The 12200-nt window shown below is 39.8% G+C and overlaps 2 protein-coding genes across 2 annotated transcripts; both read left to right on the plus strand.

The window, feature by feature from the left end:
• The first annotated feature begins 537 nt into the window (after nucleotides 1-537).
• riok2 (RIO kinase 2 (yeast)) lies at nucleotides 538-5166 on the plus strand. Its single transcript, XM_086076208.1, has 10 exons — nucleotides 538-695; nucleotides 1323-1461; nucleotides 1554-1670; nucleotides 2050-2225; nucleotides 2338-2426; nucleotides 2519-2710; nucleotides 2792-2884; nucleotides 3724-4224; nucleotides 4418-4517; nucleotides 4651-5166. The coding sequence occupies exons 1-10, from the start codon at nucleotides 630-632 to the stop codon at nucleotides 4810-4812; spliced, it is 1635 nt and encodes a 544-aa protein (XP_085932334.1). The 5' UTR covers nucleotides 538-629; the 3' UTR covers nucleotides 4813-5166.
• A 459-nt stretch (nucleotides 5167-5625) lies between these two features.
• Nucleotides 5626-12051, plus strand: LOC147173803 (protein limb expression 1-like). Its single transcript, XM_086076377.1, has 6 exons — nucleotides 5626-5963; nucleotides 9222-9427; nucleotides 10526-10666; nucleotides 10753-10848; nucleotides 10926-11003; nucleotides 11078-12051. The coding sequence occupies exons 1-6, from the start codon at nucleotides 5882-5884 to the stop codon at nucleotides 11534-11536; spliced, it is 1062 nt and encodes a 353-aa protein (XP_085932503.1). The 5' UTR covers nucleotides 5626-5881; the 3' UTR covers nucleotides 11537-12051.
• Nucleotides 12052-12200: the final 149 nt, after the last annotated feature.

Genomic DNA, 12200 nt, shown 5'->3' on the forward strand with positions numbered 1-12200 from the left:
CCATATTTTAGATTTGGTATCTGTTTTTATTTGTATGTATTATTTTTAAGTTCAACGGAAAATTAATGGATGGATGTTGACTCTGTTGAGGTGTTTTTTTGAATAACATGTTTGTTTTTAATGTGACAGTACCTTGTGGTTAGCACGCATTGCCTCACCGTTCAGAAATTCTGAGGTCGACTCTCAGCTCCAACCTTCCTGCGTGGAGTTTGCATGTTCTCTTCTTGTAGTTGTATTATTTGTCAACAGAAGCTACACTGTTCAAAGCAAACCACACGTCTCCTTAATGTTTACTATTTGGATGAATTGTCAGTATTCTACTTATTTATTTATTAAGTGTTTTTCGAGCAAATGCCTCCTTTCACATTTTTATTGGATTAGTCTACACCAACTAAAGCTTTCTTTTTATTCTGAAAAAATAAAGAAATTAGTACAGTAGTACTGTATTAAATTGTTGTTTTGACCACGAGATGGAGCTCACTTCTTTTGTCTGCTTTCAAATGGGACCGTCGATATGACGCAATTTCCGTTCCTCGACTTCCGCTTTGTCCATGTGTATACAAAAAAAATGTGCATCTTGGTTTGACATAATTCGAATGATTATTTGATACAGACTCGCCCTTTAAAACATGGGGAAATTGAATGTGGTGGTGTTGAGATACTTGTCTCGAGATGACTTCCGGGTGCTCACGGCGGTAAAGTATATTTTTAATGCCCAGCTGTTAGCTTCGGCTACGCTAATTTTGTTTCCACTTCATTAGACATGACATGTTTCACTCATGATGAATCAAATTGTGGTTATCGCTTTGCAAGTGCTGCATTTATGTTAACGATAATATTGCTATGTAACTGGATATATGTGAGAAATCTAGATTTGCCGTGCTACTTGACATCTTATTACTTAGGGTCAAATGCGTCCTTTTAATTTGTATGCAGATTGTCGATGGAAAATACTGTACGCTGTTTTATTGAGCGCCGACTAGGCAAACGTTTGGTTGGTTATTGACTTATTAATGCATGTAATAATATCGTTTTTCATAATGTATATGAACGTACTGTATGTCAGTGTAATGACAACGAACCAATGAAAAACATAACGGGCAGCAATAATAATAAAAACATACAAGATGAGTTATCTTTTGGTCCCGTTTTAAATTATGAAGAGCATATTACTTTGGATGTGTTAAAAAATGTCAGAATGAATCACAACTGACTGACACTGACTCGTGCCTTTACCCGACAGTGGTTTCCACTCACAAACTTTTGTCTGCTTTTATAAATTTCATATCATAGATCATGTATTATCACATCTCTGCTTGTAGGTCGAGATGGGAATGAAGAACCATGAGATTGTTCCAGTGAGTCTCCTATCATCCATTGCCAGCCTCAAACATGGCGGTTGCAACAAGATCCTCCGAGAGCTGGTCAAACACAAACTTGTGGCCTATGAACGCACAAAGAGTAATCTTAGAGATTTTACCTTGCACGTTTTTGTTGTTATAAGAATGGAATGCCCTATGTTGTGTTCTAACTTGATGTGTATTATATTTCAGATGTGCAAGGCTACAGGTTGAACTTCGGAGGATATGACTACCTAGCCCTCAAGGCCTTGTCTGCCAGAGATGTTGTTGCTTCAGTTGGAAACCAAATGGGTGTCGGGAAAGAGTCAGGTAAAGTTTACACATGATACATTTTACAGTCTGCACTCACTGGTGATAAAGGTCTGTAGGAGTTTAACCACTAAAGATTTTCTTTTACTTTTTTTTTTTAGTCTACTTTAATGTTATAAAAGTCAGTTAATCGATGACATCATTGAAGTTTTTCAACCTAACTAAATGAACAGTATTTGTCAAACAAATATTGCTCGTCCATATGAACTTAGCATTATTGTCATTTTTCATACTTTGAGTGGATGTATTGGATCTCGTTAAATTCTAAATCTCTACCTAATAAAATGTCCGTTGGCGGTATGCCAGTAAGTGGTTTGGCTTCCACAGTTGTACACCGACCGGTGTTCGAAACCGATCTATTTGTGTTTCATTTCTTCAGATATTTATATTGTGGCAAATCAAGATGGGGAGCAGTATGCGCTAAAGCTTCACAGATTGGGTCGCACCTCCTTCAGAAACCTAAAGAATAAAAGAGATTACCACAAACACAGGAAGAACATGTCTTGGCTCTACCTCTCTCGACTGTCTGCCATGAAGGAGTTTGCCTACATGAAGGTAACGCAAACCATGCCTCACCGTTAATCATATGTGGAATATGGCCACTCATCAGGGTACAGTAGAGCTGTAATTGAATTTATTAATTTATATCGACATATCTGTTCCCCAGGCACTCTATGACAGAGGCTTCCCTGTCCCCAAGCCTGTGGACTACAACAGACATGCGGTAGTAATGGAGCTCATCAATGGCTATCCGCTGTAAGGAGAAAAAAAAAGCCAACCCTCTTTTCTGTAATCATTTCACTTCCCATTGCAGATCTTCTAATGAATTGTCTTCCTCCTCGTATCAGGTGTCAGGTGCACAAGCTGCAAGATCCACCTGCCCTGTACAGCGAGTTCATGGAGCTCATCGTCAAACTGGCCAACCACGGCCTGATTCATGCAGATTTTAACGAGTTCAACCTGATGCTCGACGACCAGGATCACATAACCATGATCGACTTCCCTCAGATGGTGTCCACCTCACACACTAATGCTGAATGGTAAGTGCTTGTGCCTGCAAACACCCCACTGCGAAACCTTTCAAATGAGTGAATACATGCAACTCCCCATCACCTTTGCAGGTATTTTGATCGAGATGTCAAATGCATAAGAGATTTCTTTGCAAAACGATATAATTACGAGAGCGAGCTGTTCCCAACCTTCAAAGATATCAGGTAATGTCTCACTGGAAACTGGAATACAACTGTACTGTAATATAGCATGGAAATATTATGTGTGTGTTGTAGTTTTTCATAACTTTTTTTTTTCGGACCGATACCAGTGCGAGCACTAAACTCCAACTAGTCAGCTCCTGAATAATCAACGATGCCAATACCCAATACCGATACCACTATGTGCACCCCCCCACCCCCAAAAAGACATAATTTTAAACAAATACCTACATATCAAAATATAGCATTTTCCTTAACATTGCGTTCAATTAATGTTAATTTTCTATACTTCTAATTTCTACTTCCTGAAAAAAACAGCCACAAGAGCATCAGCCACCGTTGTGAGTAGTGGTACCTTAAAATGAGGCTGGTATCGGTACTTACTCACCCATCCCTACTTTTGATGCATAAAATAAAAACTACAGATCATTTTAAAGAAAGACTTATATATCCCAATATTGCATTTTTTCCTTAAAATTGCATGAAATTATGGCAATCTTCTATTCTTTGAATTTTTTATTTCTAGTTCCTGATCGTAAAACATCCACCAGTAAGTACCACCATCGCGAGATACCGATACCTTGAAATATGGCCGGGTATCGGCCCGATACTGATACCTGATATTACATAGCTAAACACTTCATGGGCTTTTTGAACACAAAATTTTAATGCTAACATTAAAGTAAAATATATATATATTTAGTGGTGCTTCTTTGGCCTACAAGAGCAAAATTTCTTTGCATCATGAGTTCACTATGTGTATTTAAACATACAAGAGTATTTCATGATGCGCCTTGTTAATTCAGTTAAAACATCTTCTCTTTTTTTTTTCTATCTTACAGACGCTCATGTTCTCTCGATGTTGCGGTCTCAGCGAGTGGTTTCACCAAAGATCTGGAGGAAGATGCCGCAGTGCTCCATCCAACTGGACCTGAGGGAGAGCAAGACGACGAGGACAGCGACAGCGAGGAGACCGACGAGGAAATCGAAACAGAAGAGCAAAGTGTGGATGCGGCTGACTACAATAATGCAATTCTGGAACTTGAGGGCCTGAAGGTCAGCAACGCAAATGCCGACGTGCAGGATGAAGAGGAGAATGATAAAGAAGAGGGAGAGAGTGAAAAAAGAGAAGAGGAGGGAGAGAGTGAAAAAAGAGAAGAGGAGGGAGAGAGTGAAAAAAGAGAAGAGGAGGGAGAGAGTGAAAAAAGAGAAGAGGAGGAGGAGTTAAATACTGATGCTCGAAGCACTGACAAGCCAGTGAATGATTTGGAGGAAGAACTGGAGGATGAACTCCCTGAACTCTCAGACCTTTCCGCTTCTAACAAAGAATTCAAACCTTTCAGGTACTGACAGGGAAACGTCGACTTGTTTGTTTTTGGATGTGCGTAGCGGTTAGCATCGTCTAGCTTTTCACGATTCTTTTATCAGCCATTGAAAACTTTTTAGTCACCATATTTCACGCTGCAACAATGCTTTTTGTTATGATGGATAATGTCGGCAAAATGGCACATGATGCAATCGTGTCTGGTCTTGCAGAGACTCGGACAGCCTTCTACAGATGGCAGAATACAGGAGGAGGAGGACAGACAGTGAAGCTACAATGGGCAGCACAGGAAGCTGCTCAACCATCCCACCAGTAAGTCCGGAATCAAGCTGATGTCTAGACGGCGTCAATTGTGACTTTGTGCTGGCAAATAACTTTTAACAGCTATGACTAACGTCTGTCAGGTTGTGGTGAAAAAGTAAGCCCTTGTTATCGCGCGTTGCAGGATGTGGTCCGTCAGAAGGTGCGGAGACAACTCACCAAACAACAGAAGTCGGCACAGAGGCGACGTCTGCAGAAGGGGAAGGCCAATTTGGTTACCAAATCGAGACGAGAGAATGAAAGCAACATTAAGTCGAGTTTGGAGAGCGACACCTTCTGGGGATGAATGCGCGTCTGGTACTCGTCTGTATGAAGAGGGTGGACATGATCACAAGTGTTGTTAAAACAAACTCTATTGGACCCGTAACATCCTTACCAGCCTTACCAATGTAGATATAGACTACTAAAATGTATTTCTCTGCTTTTCAACGTCATGAAAATTGAGGGGAAATATGTTCACGTTATATTGAAAAACTGTAAAAACATCAGTAATGTTTTTCCTAATTTTTCTGTTCCATGTCTGGAAGTGCTTTTGTTTGTGTTTACGTTCAAATGGGGAACGCTAACACACGCAAACCCATTACCATAAACTAAATAAATTCCATTTTAATCATGGCAAAATAAAACTGGTCCAAAAAGATGCGAGGAATGCTCACTGATTTCAATTAAATGCTGGCATTACATTTTAAATGTTGAAGAGAAGAAGTGGATCTGGCAGTTGAATGAGTGGTTTCTCTGAATTTTCGTTTGAGGTATTCAGAAAGCGGCTGAATTCCAACTTGAACAAAGGCTATTCATTTCCAAGAGGATGAATGGAGCTCAGACCCCGAGCTCAGTGGGCTCAAAGACTTGTGGGACAAGTGTTTTGGCAACCCTTTACCACACTTTTTGCAAATATATTAGCAGCATTATGATATGTGTGGTGAAAATACCAACAGAAATATAAATCACACTGAAAACATGAGGTTGTTCTGTTGCCCTATGTTCAATTTTGCTACTATATGCAGCTTTGAAAGTGACTGGTCAGGGATTAGCCAGCTGCACAGTTTGATGGGAGGGGCTGAGCATTCCATGGCTTCACCTCTGCGTGTAGCGAGAGTGAGGGGCCCTCTTAGCTAATTGGCAGCGAGAGTGACAAAGGTGGTCTGCTTCAAACAAAAACCACAGTGAGACTGGGTGGACCCAGAGGGGGTGAAGGGGAAATGAGGTTTAGTAGGTGGAGAGAAGAACTTTGGTACTTTTTTAAGTTTTGAGTTATTTCCCTGTTATGTTTGCGTCCTGCATTGAGATGGCAGAGGAGCCTAAGACAGGTGAATGAGACAAGTGGACTGTGATTTTGTTTTAGGAATCTGTGAATGAGGATGAATAAAGTGGAAGATGAGGACAGTATCATGTCCTACTTGTCCCACGGCGACATTGATCTCAGCCCTAAAGACTGTGAGTAAACTTTCAATTTATAGTTCCACTCTAAAGTAAGGGTATTCGCAGCTATTTATATTGTGTAACCAATTTTTTATACAGCCCACATTTAGTTATTTTTATAAATGATAATACCTAAATATTACAAGGCTTCAGTTAATTGGCAAGTTATGTCTTGCTTGTTAGCAATAAATAAATAAATACAAATCCGGGCATTTCTGCTATTTTCACAATGCAACACTTAATTTCTACGCTGTATTGTATTGCTTTTGCCTCTGACTAGCTATGAAACCAGGCATATTGTTACAGAAGTCAAACATGTTATCACATTTTCAAATGCAAATAATTACAAATCAAATGACTACCCAAAGTCCAATGCTTTTCGATGAGCGATGAACAACGTTTCACCGAGGGGAAATGCTGCATTCGAGGAAAGTGGGAAATCGATGAATCCCACTCGAATTGTGTCAGTTCCGACCTCAAGGCGTTTGAGGCAAATGTAAATACAAAACATATGTTCACGTGACACAATGTGATTTGGAATGGCTGCGTTAACCAGAACTGCAAAGAATATATTGGAACCCGCCATCTTGTTTACATTACCATGAAATGCTTTAAGGGAGGAACTCGCTACGAGTAGAATAAATCCGACTTCAAAAACCCTCCTCGAATGACTGCCATTTTAACTTGTGACGTCATTTCGGAATTGTCAATACCTGTTCTGTTTAATTACACAAATGTTAGGACCAGTTAGTTTTTTCTACAGAAGCCTGATGAATAATTTACACACACTCTTTCATAAAAAAAATTACACTGGTGTGATGAAATAAGAGCATTATTTGACATTGCCAAAGGGCAACTTATTTACTTTCAGGTCTGTTGTCATATACGTGATGTGAAAAAGTGTTTGCCCTCTTCCTAATGTCTTTTTTGTTTTTGCATGTTTGTCACACTTAAAACAAATATTAAGCAAGACAACACAAGTAAACACAAAATGCTGTTGTTTTTTTAATGAATGCTTTTATTATTAAAGGAGAAAAAATCCTCTGTGTGAAGGTGATTGCCTCCTACTTAGCAGCAACAACCAAAATGAAGCGTTTTCCATAACTGGCAATTCGTTTTTCACAACTCTGGAGCTATTTGGCCCACTCTTCCTTGCAGAATTGCTTTAATTCAGCAACACTGGAAGGTTTTCCAGCATGAACCTGCACCTTCTTAAATGTTATGTTAGATTCAAGTCTGAACTTGTACTTGGCCACGTATTTTTATTATTATTATTATTATTATTTATTTTTTAAGAAATTCAGAACTTGACTTCCTGATGTGTTTTCAATCAGCCGTGATACAGAACCCATATGAACTTCAGCTTGAGGTTACAAACAAACTGATGGCCAAAGCCAAACATTTTACCTCAGGACTTTTTGGTAAAGAACAGAATTCATTCTTCAATCAATCACAGCAAGTCGTCCGTGTCCTGAATGAACAAAGTAGCCCTAGACCACCAACATCATGTTTGACTTGTTGGTATGATGTATTTTTCTGATATGTAACGAGACCCATACCTTCCAAAAAGTTAAACTTACATATTTTTCAGTTCTTCCTAAAGTCGGTCTTGGGAATAATTCAGATGTGTTTTGCAAAAGTAGGATAAGCCTTATGTTCTTTTTGGTCCGCAGTGTTTTTCGCCTTGGAACACTGCCATGGATGTCATTTTTGCCAAGTCTCTTCTCTCTCATTGTTTAGTCATGAACACTGACTGACCTTAACCGAGGCGAGGGAGGTTAGCAGTTCTGTCTATGTTGTCCTGGCTTCCTTTGTGAAACTCATTGCTGTGCTCTTGGGGTCATTTCTGTAGGCTGGTCACTCCTGGGAAGGTTCACCGCTCTTCCATGCTTTGTCATGGAAATGATAATGACTTTACAATGATTTGGAGTCCATATTGACCTTTTGCACGTGACATCACAGTCCTCATGGGAACGCCCCCTCGGGGACACTGGACGGCAAAAGAGCCACTTGCCTGTATTGCAACCATTGAATCTCATACAGCGTAAAGTCCTTTATCTAATGGATTATCTTATAAAATGCTCATATCTTGCTTTGCGGTCGGTTGTACAGACAGACAAAGGGGTAAACCAAATGTTGCTTTTTATCGCATATCTACTAATGAAGACAAAAGACGTCGATTGATAGCAGCAATTAACAAAAAGGACTGGCAGCCCACAAAGTATTCACGGATTTGCAGCAATCGTTTTTTGCGAGAATCATACATTTTACTGGTAAACGTACACTCTAACAAAGATTGTATCAGAGGTGTCGAATTGCGTGTTTCAAATCACATTAACGAGCCAGATTTTCACTCTGGAGCCGGAGTCATATTCATGTAATTACCGCATAGCTTGCCACTACGATAGTCATTTGTTCCATGCTAGTAAACATAACATAACATCACGGCGTTTCAATATAGAACGGAACGGACTATGTAAAAATAAGTCAGTTAGCATGATTAACAAGTTTTACATTACAAGGTATATTGTCCCCCGGTGTGAGCGCAGCATCTTGTCCTAGAGACTCAGCCAGCGGCAAGCTTTTGAATCAGCCCCGGTGTAAGGAGAAGAGACGGCATTGACTACACAATAATATAGGTCGTGCGCTGGGAATTCCGGCAAAGTCGGCGATTTGATTAACTTGGTAAAAACAGAAGGTAAGGGGCTGATTTCAACCTAGCAATCTCCAACTAAAGTAAATATTGCGCTCTATGAGTTCCGAATAAATGTGTAACTTCAACTGACAGGCGACCTTTCGGTTGAAGTAGTAGATTCCATGACCCTATGGGCAATAATAACTTTTAATTTGTAAAATAACAGTCGCTGAGCCACTTCCATTCAACAATCATTTCCTTCCGCCGTCCGTCATAGGGCAGTCACGTGATCACGTGACGTCGGTGCAAATGGTCAATAGCAATGGCTTTTTGATTTTTTTTTTGCCTGACAGACATGTTCTATTTAGTTGATTTCTTGATTGAACAGGTTTGGAAAATGTGAATAGCCACAGTAAATTCATGATTTAACAACCTTTTCACACAGGGTCAGGTAACTTGTAATGTTTTTTTTTCTTCATGACTAAAATCACCATTTAAAAACAAATGTTATTTTTACTTATTTGCAAAGAAATGCAAGAATGCAGAGAAAAATAATTTTACAAGGGGGCAAATACGTTTTCATATATTGTATACGCTTTTGCTCACTCATTCAACGTGTCGTCATCTTGTGTGTCCAGTCAATGTAGTAGTCATGCTCCATAACTTCTGGGAGCAGAAGCAGGTGGGTCACATGGATGGCCCCTGCACCGGATCAGACGCTTCTGTAGGGGATGCAGCCGGCCAGATGGAAACCCTGCTCCTGTATGAATCTGCTGCTTCCCCCGGTCCGCCGTTTGTCTGCTATGTTACACTGCCAGGAGGAAGTTGCTTTGGGAACTATAAGGTGCGGCAATATACTGCTGACTAAAATCATCACGTGTATCAATCAACCCTGACTGTATTTAAAGAAGAAGTCACGTCAAAGATTGTCTTTCCAATAATATGTTCTATGCATTCCTGATTCTGATTCATGTTGTTTGTGGAATATGAACTAAGGAGAAAAATCCATCCGTTTTTATCCATCTCAGCGGGCGGCCATTTTGCCTTACTGTCACTTGATGACGTCATTATTATAAATATATATTTTTTGACTCGACTTCCTCTTTAATGACATCACAAGTAGTACTTCAGATCATTTTAGCATGCGTTAATGATTAAATTGCTTAGTACCTGGACAAATATAAACGTGCTGTCGTTTATTATTATTATAATAATTGCACTACAATATTCTGCGCTAAAAGTATTTCAATGAGTGTTCTATAAGGTTTAAATTATTCATGTGTATGTTCCGTTGGCACTGGATGAATCTTCTGGCGTGTGTTTATGCTCCATCAGTGCATGAAACATTGGGAACGTGGAACTAACTGTTTAATGTACTGAGTCACATGGTTTTAATGGCTAAAGATATTCACTAAAGCACTATGAATGTTGTAAAGTTGATGTCAATGTATTTAGCCGTTAATAAATCAACATTAGTTGCAATCAAGTAATGTTAGGCAAGTTTTCTTAAGTGCAAACTTGCTTTAGCGGTAATTCATTTGCCGCCATACAAGATGAGCGATTAAATGAAGTTATGCAACAACCAAGTCACATCCATTTTCATTTGTTCTGATATACAGTATTACATCACATTTAATGTAGCAATACATTTGGTGCTTACAATGTGGACAATTCATTTCAAGCCAGTTTCAAGGTGTCTTAAAACGAATGTAGTATTGCACGACTTTAATCCCGTGGTGCCTCTCAGAAGTGCATTGTGACTCAGACCGGAGCCTCCAGCACCATGTGAGTAGCTATCCGTGACTGCCTCTCCTTTGCGATTTCAACTCTGATTACGTGATTATCTCCAGTGAAGTATAACATGGAAACATATCTAAAAGAGCATGTTGGACTCGAGAAAGAAAGTTTATTTTTCTTCTCACACCCACCCTCTCATCCGCAGCTGTGCCAAACTCAGGCAGAGGCCCGTCGAGACGCTGCCCGAGTGGCCTTGATGAACTCACTTGTCAATGAGCTGCCCTGTCGACGCATCTGCCCTCAGTTCGTTGCTCAGAGTCTGCAGCAGGCCACCGTGGACAGTGATGTGAGCCGTAACACGTCCGATGGAGAAAAAAGTAGTTGATTCTATCCTCAAGCTTCATATTAACCTTCTGGATTGTATCTGGCTAGGTTTCTATAGAAGATGCAAATGATTCAAGCACACATATAGGAACATTCAGCTTGCTTCTCCATTCTTACATGGGAAGGACCATGCTGGAGTTCCAGGTACGATATAAGTTGTTTTTTTTGTTGTTGAAAGTGTAACAGACTGGCATGCTTAACTTTATGTTGCACAACTACAGGAGATGATGACAGTTTTTCAGTTGCTCCACTGGAATGGAACACTAAAAGCTCTAAGAGAAAGGCAATTCTCTCGTCAGGTATGTGCAAAAAGCATCTTTTTTTTCCTTCAAAGTAACATCTCTACTGCAAACCTCTTGTTCTCTCATTCAAGAGTGTGATCACCTATTACACCCAGCGTGGTCTTGACGAGTATATGCGCAGCAGCATGGCTCTGGACTGGCTCGGGCGGGAGCAAAGGTCACCGGGCCGACTGGGGGAGGAGCTACAGGTGGCGCAAAGGGAGTTGCTGCTGGCCAGGCGTCGAGGCATCGAGCTGCGTTTCTACAAGGAGAAGACAGGCATCCTCACCTTGGCTCTCAGTCAAGCATATATTCACCACAGCCAGACACACGATAACAAGGAGGAACAAATTCCCTTGCAAATGATGTACCCCCGTGATAGAGAAGTGCCGATAACGCCATCCTGCAGTCCGTCACCACCCCTCCATGAACACACGTATCTACCAGCTTGTGAAATTTGTGGGAGGAACGTTTCTTCCGATGGTTACTCAACCTGCTCACTTTGTAGTCACGTGCATTCATTAAATCAGAATATAACTGAGGATACATGAAATGTCAACATTTAAATAGATTCTCAACAACATGTACTTGTATGTTTCTGTTACCATAGTAATGTCATCATGAAGTAAGTCAACTGTCTAACACTAGCACTAAACACAATTATTTAATTCAGTGCTTACTGTATTTTATTTAAGGCACGCATTTGATGCATAAAATAGGATTCACAATGCATATGACTTAAAAATCAGTATTCTTTCTACAGTGTCATTTTAGCTGTATATTGAAATTATCCAACTTTACACTTAACAACTCACTGTCATATTCCGCCTTTCTTTTCTTAACAGATGTGTAGGCTGCATGTTTTATATGACTCACAAAAGCAACTGTGAAACATATTGGATGGCGGGCCAGTTGTTAACTATGATCTTGAAAGTTGTTCATCTGAATAACATAATGATCTAATTTTTAGAGACCAGGTCATACAGCTAAGTCAAATGTGTGCATTCTATGAGATTCGTATACAACATGTATATGCATTGAAAAGGGAAAATGTGTAAATACATTGTGTTTGTCAGTCACTGTTTACAACATAATTATTGTAGATATTTGTGTTTGATATTTCAATTGAAACTTTGAATAAATAAAAATGCAATGCATCAAATGTGTATGTCATGGTATCAGTTAAAGCACTACATGATACTGTGAATGTAATTT

Source organism: Leptonotus elevatus, chromosome 5, assembly GCF_054856555.1.
Source record: "Leptonotus elevatus isolate MCC_2025b chromosome 5, RoL_Lele_1.0, whole genome shotgun sequence".
NCBI lineage: Eukaryota > Metazoa > Chordata > Actinopteri > Syngnathiformes > Syngnathidae > Leptonotus > Leptonotus elevatus.

Coding starts and splice junctions, on each gene's coding strand:
- riok2 (XM_086076208.1), top strand. CDS start 630: ATGGGGAAATTGAATGTGGTGGTGTTGAGATACTTGTCTCGAGATGAC. Junction 696..1,322: donor ACTTCCGGGTGCTCACGGCG/GTAAAGTATATT, acceptor CTCTGCTTGTAG/GTCGAGATGGGAATGAAGAA. Junction 4,225..4,417: donor AAAGAATTCAAACCTTTCAG/GTACTGACAGGG, acceptor CTGGTCTTGCAG/AGACTCGGACAGCCTTCTAC.
- LOC147173803 (XM_086076377.1), top strand. CDS start 5,882: ATGAGGATGAATAAAGTGGAAGATGAGGACAGTATCATGTCCTACTTG. Junction 5,964..9,221: donor TGATCTCAGCCCTAAAGACT/GTGAGTAAACTT, acceptor TTGTGTGTCCAG/TCAATGTAGTAGTCATGCTC. Junction 10,667..10,752: donor AGGCCACCGTGGACAGTGAT/GTGAGCCGTAAC, acceptor GTATCTGGCTAG/GTTTCTATAGAAGATGCAAA.